At 34.8% G+C, this 19,930-nt stretch overlaps 2 protein-coding genes across 5 annotated transcripts in view; one reads left to right on the forward strand and one right to left on the reverse strand.

Moving 5' to 3' along the window:
- LOC132699509 (uncharacterized) overlaps positions 1-19,930 on the reverse strand; it is a 50,189-nt gene that overhangs the window by 17,804 nt on the left and 12,455 nt on the right. Inside the window, exons 6-7 of the mRNA XM_060666263.1 lie at positions 18,934-19,193; positions 18,659-18,881 (exon numbers count right to left, since the gene is read on the reverse strand). Of these exons, the coding sequence (XP_060522246.1) occupies positions 18,659-18,881; positions 18,934-19,193 (483 nt within the window). The remainder of the gene's footprint in view (positions 1-18,658; positions 18,882-18,933; positions 19,194-19,930) is intronic.
- LOC132699511 (paxillin-B-like) lies at positions 719-16,652 on the forward strand. 4 transcript variants are annotated; one of them, XM_060666272.1, is made up of 6 exons: positions 719-904; positions 3,087-3,750; positions 4,946-5,005; positions 7,372-7,548; positions 9,098-9,328; positions 16,428-16,652. In XM_060666272.1, the coding sequence occupies exons 2-6, from the start codon at positions 3,115-3,117 to the stop codon at positions 16,506-16,508; spliced, it is 1,185 nt and encodes a 394-aa protein (XP_060522255.1). In that variant the 5' UTR covers positions 719-904; positions 3,087-3,114; the 3' UTR covers positions 16,509-16,652. The 4 variants fall into 4 exon arrangements, with proteins under 4 accessions (XP_060522255.1, XP_060522256.1, XP_060522253.1 ...); XM_060666273.1 differs by having other exon boundaries at positions 814-915; XM_060666270.1 differs by lacking the exons at positions 719-904; positions 16,428-16,652 and adding an exon at positions 13,532-14,749 and having other exon boundaries at positions 2,678-3,750.

Raw genomic sequence — 19,930 nt, forward strand, 5'->3', positions numbered from 1 at the left:
ATCAGGTCAATTTTGGAAGTAGGAAGCAAAACCTTGTTTCACCGATTGCTGTCCACCGTTTTCATTGTTTTTTTTTTCAGGTGGGTAGTAGTGGATTCATAGCTATAAATCAACACAAAACTTCATCTCGCTTATAGAGCAGCAAATTCGCACTTGAAACAGTTTTTCTTTTCAGTATTTTCTCGGAAATTAGCAAGCGCAGCAAATATTGTTTCAAATATTTCTAATGCGCTCTTTTAATATTTTTACAGTCTCCTCTGTCTCAGACAATTTTAATCTGCGGCCTTCCAGCACTATTTTATGGTTTTTTGCTGTATTTGAGAAAATCTTCCAGTTTAGTGGAGGAACGATATTTATATCAGGCCCGGTACTTCTCGGTTCATCCTCGTATGCAGCATTTGCTTAACGCAGCAGCGCAATGTGCGGGTTTGAGGTCCCAGGAAGTCATTTACACCGAATTTGAAGTCGCCGTTCCACGGCCACCGAAATCGAACGTTTCATCGCTGAACCAGTCACGAACGAAATGATATTTGGTTGATGCTATTCTTTCGCGCGTCTTTGTTTAGATAAACTGTAGATCCGGGCGTCCGTCATACAACACAAACCCGCCATTGTCGCCTATTCAAAAAAAATGCTCGAGATAAGGTCGAAATCGCTCGCGCAGATAAAATATCGCGGGGGAACGGACTTATCGATAGAAAAGTGAGGTTATTTGGGAGCGGTACGACCGTCGCGCGGACAAGAAACGTGCATACCCAAACCAGTTTCGTCGCGTGTGTGTCTGTGTTAAAGTTGACAAATTCAGTGGCGAAGGCGGTGGCAAGCGACAAGTGCAACGGAGTACCGTTTCGCGATATCCGCGGCCGAATATTTCGCGCGTGACATCATCGAAAGTTTGTCGTCTGTCGGTAAAAAGTGATTAAAAAAAACAACTCGCGCTTGCTTCGGTAATGGCGGTAAAGACGGAATTTCCGAAACGCCAAAATAACAAAATGACCCAAAATTTGACCTAACAATAAGAACGGTGAACTCGATCTGAACTGGGATCGCCAAAAGTGAGGCAAATTTTACAGTAGAAAAGGACGGCTAGTAACGGGAATCGTCGTCATTCTCTTGCTCGTTCGTATAAACGGAAGCGTTCTTCCTTGTTTAATAATTCTATATTCTCTTTAAATATCTGGAAAAAATAAAATGTATCTAATCTAACTTCAAATGAAGGGCATACAAATTAGAAATAGAATGCAAAATATTTAATTCTTTTCTTATATTTTGATAAATGTATTTGTCCGAAAGTGGCGGTATGTGTCTTTTTCGGAGTTTTATTTCAAAAAAAGTTTAATATACCCGTCTATCTCCATTTAACCAATATTATTTGTATTTTTTCGAAAGGCCCACAATTTCGTTATTTTTTTTATTTTTCGTAGCATTCAAATCGAAATGAAAAGTCCAAAATGCTGATTTATTTTTATTCCTAAATAATTCGCACAAAAACTCAATGAGTTATTATTTAACTGCAAAACAATATCAGACCAAGCAAAATTTTCTTATTATGCTTATCTGCTAGTTCTGTTAATGCATATAATAAAGAAAACAATACTTACCGGGTATAACCCGCCTCCCACAAAATAAAATTTACCTCACAAAATCTAGTTTAGATCGACATTCACTTTCCTCAAACTGGTTGTTATGGTCTCTTAAAAAGTGTCCATATAGTTCGGAAATCTCAGAGCATAAACTCGATAACCATTAGTGATAATATGCCAATGGTAAAAATCTCATGGGAGCACTTTTCTTTTGGGCGAATCTACATAGAGGCTAAACAACACCGCAACAATAACGATCTAAATTTCAACATTTAAAAAATACCCCTATAGCACGACGAGACAAAACTGACATCCTAGATTTTTTTAAATACCAAAGAGGTATAAATCTTTTAAAAGGTCCATTCATTGCTGTCTGCTGTTTGCAATGGAGGTGAATAGCTTCCTTCCACTCCGTCAGCGAGATCTCTGAGAGCATTCGTAGGTACTGCTTGTAGAATATTGGGGTATTTGGCGAAAATTTTGAAAAATTACACTATGCAGGTACCTGAAAAATATTAGGAATTGTTCGTTACGTCAGTGGAAATTTTGAATTGTTTCAGTAGATACTTAATATACAATATGTCTTCTAGTAAGCTCTAAACATATGGGAAACTTTTCTATTGTTAATTTTAGAAAAAAAAACCTATTCTTCGAAAAAAGTTCTGCATGGTCTAAAATATAAAATACAGTCATTACATATCAATGCTCAACATTTTAAGACGACCCTTCTTGGTAAATTTTTTGTTTCAACTAGCTCCATAAGAAGTAATGAAGGGGACCTAGCAGGCCAAAAAAGATCAGTATATCTGTGGATAACGTTTCCATCGAACATACATTTAATGAACCAATGTACCGTGACTCGAGGTACTGTCTTGTTGGTAAAAAATACATTGTCGTTCTTGAAAGGGTAGTGCGTCTATGATATCACAATTGTGAGATTGTAGAAACGGTAAATAATTGTCGTCATTTATGGTTTGGCCAAAAAAAAAACACTTTACTTCTGATACTCCTTGGATGAGTCTCCGTTTAAAGGTGTGAACTACTTATGGTTTGAATTCTTTCCACTGTATTTTACTTACGTTTTTTTGCAACAGCTATTTCCTTTTGCGTAATGACATTGTTGGCTACAACTTCAAGAAACCAATCGTTGGCGTTTTACATCAAACGTATTCCTAACACTTCCAGTAAAATTTAACATTTGTTACTATCAAATATTCGTTAATAATTCATTAATATTAAAAAAAAGTTCCCATATTTTTCCGACTTATTGAAAAGTATTGTATAACCCTGCATAGTGATCTGTTGGAACTTTGGTCGACCGTCGGAACTATAACCTAAATCACGATCCGTCAATAAAATATAATAATACATAGAAAATTGTGCGAATCAAAAATTTTATAGATAACAACGACCCACTCAATCATTACAGTCCGACATAACAAGATACGTCTTAATCCTTGCTCTACGTTGTTACCCTTTCGGTTTTTGATTAACTCCCATCAGTAGCGGCCATTATCGAACTGCCAAATCGATGGCGCTGATCGAGAAAATGGACCGCAAACTGTACGAAGATGTCCTCAAGCAAATGGACAAAGACATAAAAAACCTAAAGGAGTCCGTGGACGAGGCGCTGATAAAGAAAACCCTAGAATGGGAGAGCAAGTACACGGAAATGAAGAAGAGATGCGACAGGCTCGAGAAGGAACTGAAACGCAACAACATCATTGTGTTCGGCGTGGAGCCCCCCGACTACGACCTGGTCGGATTCGTCGTCAAAATAGTTAACAGGTACATGGATCTGGGGCTCACCGTAGACGACGTTAACGACGTCTATGCCGTGGGACCGGCGGACAAAAAGAAGATCGTCGTCAGTTTAGTTTCGTATATCAAAAAGCGAGAGATACTGTCGGGCGTGAGAAAATTGAGAGGCACGGGGATCACTATAGCCGAAGAAGTGACTTTGGATAATGATTACGAGAAGAACAGAAAGGCGTACGATTTAAATGAGGGAAGCGGGAGGACGTACAGAGCGACGTACTCTGATATCAGAGTCGACTCTCCAGATTCCCAAAGGTCGGAAGACGAGATCACCAGGATGTACGAAGAGATAAGTCAATATCGGGTCGAATCGGAAGAGGAAGATGCGGATAGCGACGGTTCAGACTGCGTGAGTCGGGAATAACGGCTAAATTATTTTAGTGGTAGTGTTTTTTCGTTAAAAATACTTAATTGAATGAAGATAATGAAATAGTATGGGCTGCGCAACTTTCTCGTTTCTATATTTCAGACAGTAGAGAGTCTGTTATGTTTTTTGTCTCTGTTTCTCTTAAAGAATACTTAATAAATATATTTGAAAAACTCTTCTGGTATATATATTAGACGTCTTAACAAATTTGCAACACCAATTTATTTTAAAATAAAAAAAATAAATAAAATAAACTCACTATAGTTACAAGACTTTTTCAGGAGTAACACTCCCTGTATAAAAAGAAATTTAAAGATAGATTTAAAAACAAAAATCGACCGCAAATTTGAGGGAGATTTTTTTTTCCTTTGACAGTGTCCGATATTTTACGTTTTTAAAGTTGACAGTTGCCGTTGTCGAACCTTTCTCGGTTCTTTATACCCATTTAATCAATATTTTTACGACGAAAATTATAGGTAGCTGTGCTCTGGTGCTCAAAAATGTTGATAAAATCGACATAAAAAATATCACTCGATGGAATTCGATTGCTAGTACTTCAGATATGAACGGTATTAGGAAATCTAAATTTGTATAATCGTATAGAAACCACCAAACGATAAATCTCAATAGCCTTATTGACGTAGGAACTGGCTAAACATGCATTAAATATCTCATTTTTTGGAAAGTAATTTTCCATATAGGTTTAGACCAAATTTGAGTCTTTCTGATGGTGCCCCATTTGCCATATGATTTGCAATTGATGCGCTATTGCAGAACAAGTGACTAATTAAATATAACATTAATTTTATCTACCAATATCTCAGACTTCTACAAAGATAAGCCGATTTTAAATTTAATTTTAACTCTCACCGGGAGTTGAAATGGACTTCCCGTCGTTTAACAGTTTGGCGAATTTTATTGTGTATCGCGAAAAACAAATGAATCATTCTGACATTGTTGAGAAGCATTCATTCGTCATCTTTGCGTTGAAACCTTTATACTCCCGAACGGAGGCACTTGAAACGTTTATCTCTGATAATTGGACTGCCAAATTACATTAGCGCCTAATAGTTTATGTTGCGCTTGGAAATACAAGTGTTTTCATCGAATTTTTTATTTACATTTCGAGCGAGTTATAATCCCTGCATTGTACGTTAATTGAGAAATTGTATTTCAGAGTACCCCAGCGTCCAACGAGCCAAAAACCTGCGCCCAATGCAAGGAAACCATTACCGGAGTAAGTATGACCTTCTATCTATGTAAAATATTGGTGTTTAGGAGTTTTTCACGTTTTTTTTTTCAATTATAATCATTTCCTAACAATACCGCCTAATTGTTTGCGTTTTAAGTTTGAGAGTTTGAGAATTTTCCTAAAAATTTTCAGAAACAATGCGTTTTGTTATGTGACTGCTAAACTAAGCTTTAACCGGGTGCTAAATATATCAAAAGATGAAACTTGCTGTTGCTTGGTGAGAAACAGTTTTAAAAACCCAATCAAACATTAGTATAGGCACAAAAAAACTGGATATTTCACATAACGCTAGGAATTTGGATCTGGTAATGGACAACGAGAGACTAGAAGGCATTTACTGATCTTAACTTATATAAAACCGTCTTAATTCATTACACGTTTTGTGATGTTGCATGAGGTTCATACCTTTTAGAATATCACGTAAAACGGATTCAGCATATTCAGAACCATTGGTGGCTGTCTTTGAGAGAAAGAAGACTTTTTCATCGCTTAATTCTGTAAAGGGTGATTTACGTTGAGTGGCCTATAATAAGTTCTGGAGTACTAAATCTTTTTTTTACATTTGGTATATGTTTATAGTCCAGTTAGTCCAGTATAGTTACAAGTCCCAACAAATGTTTTAGCTAACACCTGTAAAATTTTAAAATTGCTAGCTCACTTGCTCACAAAGATATTAAACTTTAATAAAGTGTTGGTTTTCTGCAAAAATAAATTAAAATTATTTATTATTATTATTTAACGAAAAGATTCTCAGAATTTGTGCTAAACCAGATAATGGTGTTGCATTTGCATTTCCAATGTTGTAAGTCTGTTTTGAGTTGAATTGGCAACGCTGAAGGTGTGCAAATATCTTGAAAAATAGAATAATGCGCACTATGGGCATACACCAAATTTGACAAAAAAAACAATTTCTCCCGAACTACTAATAGATCCTCATCATTTATATCAAAAAATAAAATTATGAAATGATAGAACATGTAAACATATTAAAACACTTGTAATAGAAAATTACCCTTAAAGAAATTCCTAAATTAAAAAATATCAATCTCACTACAATTATAAGATTAATCTAGTTTCAAAAAATAAAACAAAATCAAAATAAGGATATAAACGATGCCAATAAACAAAAAAAAAGAAGTCTATATGCTATCTGCCCTACAAGGTTGCAACGTTGCAACAAGGTGTTGTTAGGTTCGGCTTGGCCTTTTGCGATTTTATATTACAATCAAGTTGTCACTATTATCATTTAAACCTAAAAGAATAACAGCGTTTTAACGTTATTCCGAAAAGTTCAATGTCTGTTTCTGAATAAAATATCAAGAAACAAAATTATATAAAACACATTTCGCTTAGAGCTGCCGAAAATCTTTTATATTCATAATATGAAAAATAATTTGCATATCACGTCGCAGCTGCTACAATAATTAACAATAATAATAAACTACAAAATAAAAGCGAGACAGCTTAAAATAAAATGAGATGTCTAAGATTGTCTCATCGGTCTTGTAGAATATGCTTTCTTGACGATAAATCGATCTTAGTGACGTTTCGCCAATCATCCTGTTGCCTTCCTCAAAGCCTAACTAAAAGTCAAGTTTTGAAGAAGGCAACAGCGCAGGAGGAATCCAGAAGATCTGTAAATTACTTTTATCTTTCTTCTTTGAATTTTACAGAACTGAACTTTCTCAAGAAACCTATTTTCTTATCTAACTTTTAAGGTTGCCACAAGGTTAGATTAGGTTAGATAGGATAAAATGGGTTAAGATAATAGTAATCAAGATTGTACAAAGTCATTATTATCCTTAAAGCCTAAAAGTATTTCTATTGAGGATTTCCGATGATTTTCAGTGATTTAAAATCTAAACATCTCATTCTGAATAAACTGCGATACAATGGCGATATTTATAGTGGACAACTAGGGTTGTGGATTGACCGACCAAATTTTTTGGTTTTAATTAACTAGTCAATTAACCAGTCAGTTGTCCGAAATAATTTTAAAAATAAGAGTATCGTATTCGGGTATGCCTTTAAATTGGACATCAGAAATTCATAATAATTTATTTTAAAATACATATAATTATTAAATAATGATAGATAATATTCTACAATTGCGAGATATTATTTAAAATATTTTAATGGAATTTGACTGGTCAATTAAGACAATTAAGACACAATTAAAACACTAGGTACAACTATTGTCTAAAAATTCGTCTAAAATGATTGATTCTGATGGATTTTACAATTCGAGGACTACGTGAATTGGACCAGATCCATGTCAAAACGCAATTTTTTTACGATTGTCGCTCTAACTCACTAACCGGCTCGCTTATGGCTAACACGCGCTTGCGCAGGGCATCCTGACCGCCCTGGGTCAGTCCTGGCATCCGGACCACTTCACCTGCGGCGGATGCGAGCAACCCATCACCGAGGCCCGCTTCCATACCAACGAGGGCAAGCCCTACTGCTCTGCTTGCCACATTAAATTGTTCGCTAAAACGTGTCACGCGTGCGACCAGCCGATTTTGGATGTAAGTTAAAACCATATTTGACACGTTTTTGTTATTAATTTCAGAAAACAAACTTACTCGGTTTTTTATATTAGTATAAGAATTTTGTCATAATATATAAATTTTACTCAAGGGTTAAAGTACCTTTAAATTAAAGTAAGTAAAAATAATTTTAAAAAAAGTTGATCGGAACTAAAAACAACGTTTATCCAATTATATCCATTTTCATTGAAAAAATAAGTTTTGTGCTTGTTTAATATCGTTTTTATTTGGTATGAACGTTTATCTTTTGTGATTATTAATGATAACTCTCTGGTTTCTTAATGTTTTAAACACGCAATGAATACGTATATCAATTTATTTTACAAATAAAAAAAATAAAAACACAATAAGTTGCGTAACTAACTTAATATTAATTCTAGAAATAAATAGAAACTTACTTTTCACTCTTTCCACTAATGCCTCGATTATCCACGATAAATACACGCAATACACACACACAGAAATTTCCTGGCATTTTTCTAAAATTACTTTTCTAAATGGCCAACAACTTGAAACGGATCTGGTAAACTTTTTGTCAAGTAGGAAGGAGTAATCAAGGGGATCTAGCAGGCCAAAAAAGATCGAAATATCTGTGCTTAATTCCACGGAACATATGTTCAAAATATTCCCTTACGTTCTTGTTGGTAATAAGTACATTGTCGTTCTTGTAAGGGTAGGTCGTCTATAAAGTCATAAATGTGGGTTTGTAAAAACTCAAAATAACTTTCGACACTCATCGGATTTGGATTTGGACCACCAGCGGCGGCAATGTTGTGACGCAACAGTTCAATTAGACTAGAATTTTGCCTCATAAAAAAAATACATATCCTTAATTCTCCTTGGATGAGACAGCAAAAATCAAACCGCTTATCATGGTCTCTTTCTTTCAATCTGTGAACTGTCTGTATTTGTTTAGTTTTCAAATTCTTGCCACTGTATCCTTACTTACGTTTTTTTTGGAACATCGATTTTCTTAATTTAATTAAAATTAGTTCCATAGCGAAAACTTCTTTAAGCATTTTTTACCAACTCCGAAACGCCTGTCTAATCAGTAAATGCCAACATGTACTATTCAGAAAGAGTCATTTTCAATATTTTTTTTTGGCAATTATGAGGGTGCTTACCGGACCCCTTAGTCCAAAAACGAGGCAATTTTCTATTTAATTGGAATTACGAAATTTCTGGCATTTATATATACTAAAAGCAAGATACATTGATTTTTTTGCCGATTTTGGTAAACCGGATGTTTATAAATAACGAGAGGTGATAAACATCGATTTATCATTTCCGGGAAAATTTGTGGTTGGCGGTTTTCTACCGGCAAGTGCAAACATTTTGATGACTAATTATAGATTGCAATACCTGGAACATTTGTTTTAATTAACGCACTTGAAGCGTTACAGTCATTTCACGGTATGAAGGGAAATCTGAGTTATTTACATTTTTGGTGTTTTTTTTTTGTAAATATATTATGTTTTCTGTAATAATAATTGAAAACCGGACACCACTAGATGAACCATTGTCGTAGAAATGCGTGCAAGCTATGGGAGTCAACTGGCACGAGGACCATTTTGTGTGCGGCGGTTGCAAGGCCAAGCTGATCGGCACCCAGTTCATGGACGTGAAGGGAGCCCCGTTTTGTCAAAAGTGCTACTTGCAGAAGCATGCCGATAGGTGCAAGGGGTGCTCCAAACCCATCGCAGACAAGGCCGTGATCGCTTTGGACGCCAAATGGCATCAGATGTGCTTCAGGTGCTCGGTAAGTTTGCGTTCGAGTTTTTTGAAGTACCTCTAATAAACCTAACTGCACTGAAACTGTGTACGTGTTGAAGTAGTAGGAATTTAGAAGCATTTTAAGACGCGAAAGCATTAGGGAACCTATCTCGTAATAAAATCCCAATACCGATTATGTTACCAGCAAATATGATGCCACCATCTCGTACAATGGTCGATTCAACTTTAAAGTTTGAAATGATTTTTTAGAAACATTTTTCATCCAATTGATTCATGTTTTTATATTATATCAATTAACATAATCGTTCATCGTAGTAATATCTAGCTTTGAAGTATGGTTCACATTAACGCCCTGTATAATACCGGTAAAAATGGAATCATTACCCACATTATTCCCTCATTAATACACCGATGCAATTTGCGAAAACGTCATTATACCAAAATGACCCTCAATTTTCTATACCATCATATGTCGAGAAATTCCCCGTAATGGAACCACAGCCCCTAAAAGGAATGAACGTGAGAATTGTTTTTTATTAATATTGCCGAAAGAGGGTGGGAGACATTTTTAAAATTTTAGCGTGTTAGTAATTTTCATATGCTGAATCTGGTTCTAAAACTGTAAATGCAAAAATTGCAGCAACTTCTTTGTGAGTTGACTTTTAGACTTTTTTCTAATAAAAAAAAATAGTAAACTTGTGTTCTGTTACGACGGAAAGGTAATAGTGATTAATTAATTAATTAAGATTGACATTTTGTTTTTTCTTTGTCCACTTTGCCTCCGAATTTTTTAAATTCGTTTTTCTGTTTTTAGGGCGTTTTTCGGGCAGCGAATTCACAAATATTCATTTTATTTACGGTTATCACAACCACCAAGACGACATTCACATCCATATTTTTAACAATTATACAAAAATAGGCGAAAGTTGATCTTTTAGTTGATCTACTTGAAGAAACACACTAAAGAAAATTGAGGAAAATTGTCAAATAGCATTAAGAACTCTTGCAGATATCACGCATACTGGTAATATGATGTTTCAATGTCTTCAAATCGATGTTTTTCTATAAATTACAATTACTAGAATTTTGTCAGTGGATTGTCAACCATTAAGACATTTTTATGAACGGATGAGGAAACATTCAAAAATAAAGCTTTTCGCAGTAATGAGAATCTGAGCTTTGTTCCAACTTCCATCATAGTTTTTCTATTTTGTAATTCTGCCACAGAAGTACATAGTTCAGAAAAGTTACTAAGACGTTGTTTGTTGCCGGAAATAAAATTAGGAACAATCGTTTCGCGATTCTTCATTCTTCAAAATATTGAAAATGGGTTTGGGAGCTTAATGTAGATTAGTTATTTTTCATTGTTAGCCATTCAATAAGGATTTACGTACCTACTGGTTATTGTTATTTTATTTTTCAAAGAAATAATGAGTCATCACATGGTAATTGACAAATAAGAAACCTCTCAATCAAGTTTCAGGGCCTACTTTTCAATTTTTGATGAATAAATAATATACAATAAATATAATAAATATATTGAAATAAATAAATAAAATGACTGAAAAGTTAAAAGCTTTCTCTAAACCTGTTCAAAAAAAAAAAAATCATTTCAAGCTTCCCAATTTCGACCAAGGTATAAGAAATTTTTTAAAATCATCCGAGGTTGCGACAAGTCGCTAGTTTCAAAATCCCTACACGATTTCTGCGCGGTAGAATTTTTAAAATATAATGATAAAAAAATCAATCCAATACTTCCTGTATTTTAAACACGTTAGAATGGTACGGAGGAGAATGAATTCATAAAGCGCAAGCTGTTCTTCCTCGTCACTAAGTAATTGGGACAGCTGTCCTCTTATCCGATCGCCAACACCAACGAGTAGCAATTTTGACGGATTTTTGGCGCAAATCCCTTAAAATAAAAAATCGGATCCAGCGTTGTGGCACCCGTCCAGATCGTTTAATTACAAAGTTAACATTTATGCGATTAAGCGATTAAACGATTATATGCTCGTGGGCACGAAAACTTTTGCTTGCTTGCTTGATCGGCAATAAATCAAACGATTTTTTTTAATCATTTGAACGGTCTCCAGCTATTTTTTATTATCGTCAGTTGAAATGTCGAAAAAAATAAAAAAAGATAATTTCGAATCGAACGACAAAATTTCTTATTGCAATGTCGATAGCAATGTAGTTAAATACAATAATGGCACATATCAAAAAATAGCTATTTCTAGTTAATGTAAATATTTGTTGTTTTGAATAATACAAATTAATATAAAATTAAAAAGACATACAAGGTTAGCGCCAAAATTTCCCGGCCTGATATAGATGCAGCTCCCGTATCACGATAAAACTTTGTCTTCTTTTAAATATATATCTTAGTAGGCTGGGAAAAAAAATGAAGTCTTGCGTCAAATAGTTTTTTATTGACAGCATTTTAACAAGATATGTCCGAAAAAATGTCGCAAATAACGCAAATTGAGTATAGAGCAGTCATAAAGTTTTTGACAAAAGAAGAGTTAGCACATAAAATTATGAAAGAAAGGCTGGATGGTATGTACGGCCAAAGTATTCTGTAGTGAAAGAATGGGCAAAACGTTTTCGAATGGTCGACCAGTGGAGGTCATAACGGAAAATATTCTTGTGATTGTGGAAGAGGAGGTATTGAGTGATCGACGTTTAAAGGTCAAGGAAATCTCAGAAATTAATAAAATTTCTGATACAAGTGTCCGTCGAATCCTGCATGATCATTTAGGTATGCATAAGCTTAGTGCAAGATGGGTTCCTAAAAACCTTTCGGCTATTCAAAAACAACGCTGTGTCGAGTGTGCGCGGTCTTTTTTGAAACTCTGTGGGTCGGAACCGAAGCCTGTGATGGAAACTATTGTGACGGGAGATGAAACTATGGTTCTCTATTATGACCCTCTATCGAAAAAAGAATCAATGGAGTCGCGTCGTAAGGGTGAAGCACCTCCAAGAAAATTCAGAGTCTACCAGTCAAGAAAGGTGATGACGACGATCTTTTGGGATTGTGAAGGAATTCTTTTAATAGATTTTAAAGAAACTAATACCACTGTCAATGGTAAATATTACGCAACATTATTACATAAATTGCGAGACTGCATACGTATAAAACGTCGAGGAAAACTGACCAGAGGCGTGCGTCTTTTGCTCGATAATGCACCTGTCCATACCGCTGGTGTTGCACAAGCGGCCATTTTAGAGAGTGGGTTCCAACAGATAGATCATCCTCCCTATAGTCCAGATATGGCCTCCAGCGACTATTATTTGTTTGGATAATTGAAAAAGGACTTACGTGGATGGCGGTTTAACGACGAAGTTGAGTTAAAAGAGGCTGTTTTAGCTCATTTTGCAGACAAACCAAAAGAATATTTTTTTAAAGGGATTGAGTTGTCAATAAAGAGATTCAATAAGTGTATTGAAGTGAAGGAGGATTATATTGAAAAATAATAAAAAATTATTACTCTACTTTGTTTCTTTCATATTCAGGCCGAGAAATTTTGGCGCTACCCTCGTATCAATATAAATTTTGTAACAAATAGGAGAGTTGATATCAGTTATCTAAATATTTCAGTTGTTATTTTTCTAAATCACTGATTTTCTCGGAAATATTATTTTATGGATGTGCCACAATGGTGCCACAGTGAGCGAATTGTTCGTACCCACGAGTAGGACCCTTTTAAAAGAAAAAACCCCAAGTCTGCCCATCGAAAAAGTATCGGAAAACATAACTGGCAATAACAGTCGAAAGATTGTTTGCCTCTGACTGCGAAGGGTTATACGAAGGAGAAAGAAAACTGCAAGGATTACGCCGCGTTTTAAACGATTTTTATAATTGCCTTGGCTAACATTCCCGTTTAGAAAAAAAGGCGGGAAATGTACTTAAATATGGTAAGATATCTCATGTACAATTTACGTTTTTTTTTCTGCTTATGCTTTCCAATACGTTTTCGATGCACACTCTTCTAACGAGAATAATTTTCTTAACCTAATACTGAATAATTGGTGTCGCACCTTTCTATGGTCGCCTTTTCTAAGTGTAGTTTTGTCTCCATAATCCAATTAATGCGATGTGCTACAAGTGATTAACATTAAAATATCGGAAATAAAATGACGCGAAGCGAACAACGAAATTCTATCCACCCATTGGCATCAAATTTTTGACAACCCAAATCTATTTTTTGGATTTTTCTCCTTTTTCCAGAAATGCAGCAAACCGATTACGTCCGAGCAAAAATTCCAAGTGGACGACGGCAAGCCGCACTGCGTCAAATGCAACTAATTTTTTTTCGTTTTTTTTTTTGATAATGCTTTTTTATTGTTAATTTTTTAAAGATTTTTACAAATACGTGGTGGGCTGTTTATTATGGGATGATACCTTATCTCAGGACCTGTGAAACAGAGCAAAAAAGAATAGAGACAAAAGTTGTTTGGCTTCACTTACCTTTAAAGTATTATATTCTTATATATCCAAAGTGTTTGTATTTCCGTAGACAGACAAGTACAAGACACTTTTGAATTTTTGACATATTTTGAGTTTTATATCAAAAGTGACGTATACAGGTATAAATATAATCCATCGATTTCTCCGACCTAAAGTTTTTTTGGCATATATGTACACATATAATACTAAAATATTATGTGTTGATATTAAAAAAAAAGTATAAATACAGGGTGTCGAAAAACTTACATCAATAATTTGAATGAAAGAATCGTTCAAAGGCATTTTGAAAAGATTGCCAACAGAAAGTTACAGGTTTCGAAATATTGGCAATAAAATATGTATCTTCTCGGCCAATTAATAGTCGTTTAGCATTGCTACAATGGAAAAACGTTTTTTTTGAAACAGGAAACGTGTGATAAAAATATTATGTTCCTATTGAAAAAAAATATTGACCGAATTTGTCATTTACATTTTCAATGTTTCTTTTTGATAAGACTGTATTTATTTAGTATTTTATGTGTTTTAAAATATCAACATACACCGCTAAAGAAAAAAAGTAATCCCAAATATATATGCTTTCAATCGGATTTAATTTATTGCAATCGTCACTTCTGAAATAAAATATTACGTATTATGTACAAAAATTCAAAAATATCTTAATAAATAAGAAATTTTAAAGTTCTTACTTGTCCATGAACATACGAACGCTCTTTGTATATAGCGGTATAACAATTTATAAGTTCAAAATAACTTTTGTCGTACAGTTTTTATGATATTTTTTACAAGTCCTCATACAATAATAAAGGGGCCACTTCATACATCCGATATAGACGCTATACATTTTATACCGGGTTTATTGTTTTTTTTTCTCTATAACGTTAAAACGTGTATTAATGTCAAACCGTAATGTTTATCCGCGCACATCATTTATACAGCCTTGTACCGAAACAAAAGTTTAATAAATTTAATCCTGCCTTGTCTAATCTTTCCTCTACGGTGAGTTTTATCCCGAGCGATCGATCAACAGCCGCGTTATTCTAGAAAACGCAATTTTTGGAATCGCGTCAAGATATAAAATTGTGTTTAGCGTATATGAATTTCATAACAAGACGAAAAAACCACTCTGGCAAAGCGTTTGGTAAACTAAAACTTTTCCTCGCGGTGCCAAAAAGCTATTCTGGGAAGCCGTCTAAATTAGAAACTGGAAAATAACACAAATAACTCAAAACTTTTCAGATCGAGCGTGCTGCCATATCGGACCAGATCAGTTTAAATTATTTTGCATTGTTTTGCGATAAAAAAAAGAATCAATCAATAATGCGATAACATTTTTGTAGTTTCCCCTTCTGGCTCGTAAATATAAACTTGGCATCAAAATTGATCTTTTCCCAGCGTCTGATTTTTTTATTGACGCCTTTATCGCACACGTAACGGAATTATAAGAAAAAAATTAAAATAAAATCCTAAACACGATTTTTTCCAAGCAACGATTTTTTGAGCGCATGCGCCGATGCTTCTATTTTGCACGACTAATTTACCGCCGATTATGCTGTGTAAGTATTAACCCAGCCAACAGTCACTTGTATACAGTGTGTCTCATTTTTGATGGTTTTACGGCCTATGCCCCATACTAATACAGCTAGCATGTTTGCGCCTTTCACCACCCAAGGCTGATTTTTCATGACTATAAAGGTGGCACAAACAGAAATGTCAGTTATCTTGCATTTCTAGATACTATATATTCCTTATATACTATAATTATACATTATTATAGTTATAGACATGGGAAGATTATTGAGAAATTAATTATTCTAAGATCAAATAAATAAAAACTTATATTAGAAGAAGTAGAATGTGAAAATAGAAATAGAAAATAAATATTATCAATGAAAAAAAAATGTTATTCTATTTACACTCTACAAATTTGTAAATTTTAGTCGAATATATTGAGCAGTCACAGCACATAGTCGTTGGAGTCTTAAGAAATAATTAGGGACTCTACAGCTTTCTACATTTTTCCTTCTATCTCAATCATATGTGCGACGTATTTACTTCATTTTTCACAATTCACTGTCTTTATTCTCTCTTGCAAGAGGGTTTCAATGTTCCTCACTTTAAAATTGGTGTTTTTTACTTGGGCTCGTAACAATTCTATGGGGTTTCATTCAAAGTGATGCGGCGGAAGGCGTTTTGAAGCGATTTCGTACAAAAAGGTTTATACAAATTTACAATCTCTAGTAATCCCCTCTCTGAAATTATATGATTGTTTGACAACTGAATAAATGTAAAAGGGACACTTTTTTCTAACGTCTACAAAAAAGAATTTAAGATATATGCTTTGTATTTGAAACACCTCTGATGTGTTACATATTTCTGCAACATAGAAAACAACACATAAAAAACTCCATGCTCAGTTTTCACCGAGCTACAAACGGTGTCTGAAAAACGCAACATTTTGAAAATCACCGTTAACCTAAAAATTTGAAATAGCTATGACATTTCGGTTTGTTTCACCTTTCATTGCATATCGCTTCATGGAAAAGCAGCCTCAGCTTGCTAGAGCAATAAGACGCTAGCTTTATTAACAATTTCCTACAACCATCAAAAATGGGACACACTGTACACTATTCAAACTGTCGCCTTTCAAATGTTTCAGAAATGTGAGAAGCCGATCATGAAGGATCAGTCGTACAAGTTGGATCAGAAGACCGGAAAACCTCACTGCGTGAAATGCTGATCACGCATCACTCTTGTTTGTTTTTACCCCCCACCAACCACACTAATATACGATTTAATGTTTACAGTGTAAGCTTCGTTACCAAGATTCAGCGTGACTTCATGTTTGCGTGCTGTGTTTTTCAAATAAATTAGGCTTAGCGAATCGATGCTTTTTTATTTAGCACTCCCTTACGCCCACTGTGTCGGTCATGATTTCAAAAATATGCGAAAAGTTGTACCTTCGCTCTTGCCTGTCTGAAATGACGTCATTTTTGGTTATTCTTGTTTAATCTATGTCAGGTGACAGACAAAGAAAATGCCGGTTTTGGTTCTGTGTCTTTCAGAATATATTCGTCAAAGACATTGATTTGTTGTGACACTATAAACTTTTGTAAGATGCCACGAAGCAATCCCAGCTACTAGTTTTGAATATTCTGGTTTTTTTTTCAATTGGGAAAAGGTGAAGCTAAAAATTTAATCTTTCCGAAAATTGATAATGTATTTCAACGAGCTTCAAATGCAACACAACTTAACCATACAACAACCATAAATATCACTGTATACGTTTAGGTTAGGGATAATTTTTAAAATATAAATAATATAAAAAATACGTTGTTTGAAACCAGCGTGTCGTTATTCATAAATTCATAAATTATTTGGTTTTTAAATTAGACAGAAATCTGAAGTTAGTTCTAAATTTTTAGATGCAAATACGTAAAATTCATTTTCTTCAAAGTGTTCCAAAATTTCTTCATACCCATCATAACCATGCTTTTTTATTTCATTCATTGTTTTGTCCAAGGTAGGTATTCATCCTAGTTTATTACAGTTCATTTTCTTCGTGTACTTCTCTTTGGTGACCTGATAGGGCTACGTGTTACACAGTCCTCACTCAAATTGAGGCAGTCCTTAACTCTAGACCACTTTGTTCTATGAGTATTGGATCCAAACGATCTGTCCAGTTTCACCTCTGGACATTTTCTCTCCTTAGCTCCTCTATCAGCTATCCCTGATCTGTCCTTACCTGTATTCCCATGAATAGACTGAACAGGTAGCAGTTACTAACCAAAATGACATTCTTTACAACCGAGGGATAAATGAGATAAAGATACCAGTTTTATCACTCGGGGCTCTCTAGTTGTGTTGAAAGAGGATAATTTACCGCCTTTTCAATGGAGGCTAGGACGGATTGATTCTGTTCATCCTGACGCTGACGGGATTACAGGTGTGGTAAATGTCAGAACCAAAAATAGTTTAGTTAAATGACCGGTTGTGAAGAAGTGTGCAAGTCGGTATATAGTTGCCCGTCCAACTTTGTGTAACTCCGAATGTTGAGTTTTGGAGGGCAGCTTTGAACACAATTTTCTCGTTTTTAGAAAGCGTAGTTTCTAGAACCAACTTTGCTAACAACTGCAGGAAAGTAGTGGTAATAGTGATGCGGTTAGAAATGCGGTCTCCAGCATTATGACGCGCTATACAACGTGTATTGCACAGGATGGACAATATATTTGAAACATTAGTTATTCCTTTCTGGTTTTTTTGTTTTATAGATTTATTTATTCAAATTTCTTACCTTGTTTAATTAGCCTATAACTATTAAAAGGTTCTTTAAATACGAATTCTGAGGATTTATTAAATCTGTTAAAGTGTGTAGTATAGAGTCGATTTTTTTCAAAATTTCCAGATGTTAATGAACACCCTGTATTGTTAGCAATAGGTTTTATTCGTATATCTGGAGTATTATTATATCTTTGATATTGAAAAAATACCTAATATTGCCAACAAGTGACCTACACAGCAGCTTTAAATTCAACAAGAATTTAGACGGGTGTTATCTTATACCTCGAATATCTCAAAAAGTAAGTAAAATTTAAATATAAGATAAATTACAAACTTACCTTATTTTTTGTGCTAGAAATGATATCTGAATAAAAATATAACGTTTGCCATTTGAAAATCCTGAGATTTTGTTAATTGAATTCGCTAAAATGGCACTACCTATTTGGGACACCCTGTATAATCTGACGCGCATCTGTCAAACTGATTGAGTAGTGTATCATCTCCTTAGTGTGTGGTTAAATTTTCGTTGCAATACCTGGATCAGTATCGTCACAACACAATTTTATATGGGGCGATCAATATATGGAAAAAATCGAAACAAACACTCACCCCAGCATCCGAGCCGAAGTTTTCAACTTCGTCGCACCCTTCCACCATGGTTTCGATTCGATCTTCGTCCACGTGACGGTCGGTGGTGGGGGTACGCGATATCACATCAGATTTCTTCCTAACCCCGAGTTTTAATTTCGGAAGGGTTACGATTTTAGGTTCCTTCTGTATGGGCGGGCGGTGCTTGTAGATCGCCGTTTTGTACCTCGACGTGACATTAAACCTACGACAAATTACGCCATCTTTTTTAGACTAACTGCCGGACTCGAGCTTACTTTTTCTTTGCCAAAGTCTCGACCGCCCTTTTCCAGGGCGCGTCTTTCCTGAACGACGCGGTCGTGGCGTACATCGAGAACCTTTTGTCGACGCCATTTTGCCCGGTCCGTTTTCTGCCTGGGCCCGAGTCAGATTTTTTACCGGAGCCGCTCAAGCTGACCCTCGTATTTTCCGATTTTAAAATTGTACAGGACGGCACCGGATGGGAAAGAAATTCCCCGATTTTTTGCGCGGTCAATTCGGCATTGATTTTATACGTCTGCAAAAGGTATTCCGTTATTTTTACCGTATCCCAAACTTTTGTTTTATGTTTTGACACCCACCTATGCACTTTATTAAAACGGCCACGTAAAAAAAATACATAAAAGTTGTCTTTTTTTCTCTATTAGCGTATAAATATAACAATAAAAAGAAACGATTATTGCAAAGATAAAGAAAGTTAAAAACTTCCTTTTTTTGGTATAGATGACTGCGATTGTTTATTCCACGATATTTTGTAAAAGAGTTTGGATCATGGGTATACGATTATTTTAAAACGTATAATTGATAGTTTAATAAAAAATTAAAATTAGAATTATAGTTACTTTGCGGCAGTTGTGTGTTACTTAGTGTTACTAAATTGATTGCTGAGAAACGAAATTGATAAAACTACGTTTCCTAAAAAAGAGAAAATTATGATTTTCAATTCAAAACTGATCGCCACCAGTGCAATGTGTATGATTATGACGAGTTGGACAGTCGGACAGAAGACTACTTCCAGCAAATGCTAGATCTTATTCCTGCCGAGTCCCTGATGGTCATGGTTAATGCCAGTTACCACTTATGTGCCTTAGTGTCTAAAATTATAATTACAGTTACTTTCCAACAGTTGTTGAAAATAGTAAATGCTTTATTTTATTCGTCCTCGGTCTCCTAAAATTTAAATAAGAAGTAATTTCAGGACGGTATGCTGAAAAATCGCTTCGAACCTCTTCGCTTTCCATCATATCACAATAC

This window comes from Cylas formicarius, unplaced genomic scaffold, assembly GCF_029955315.1.
Source record: "Cylas formicarius isolate icCylForm1 unplaced genomic scaffold, icCylForm1.1 PGA_scaffold_3__17_contigs__length_32017465, whole genome shotgun sequence".
Lineage (NCBI taxonomy): Eukaryota > Metazoa > Arthropoda > Insecta > Coleoptera > Brentidae > Cylas > Cylas formicarius.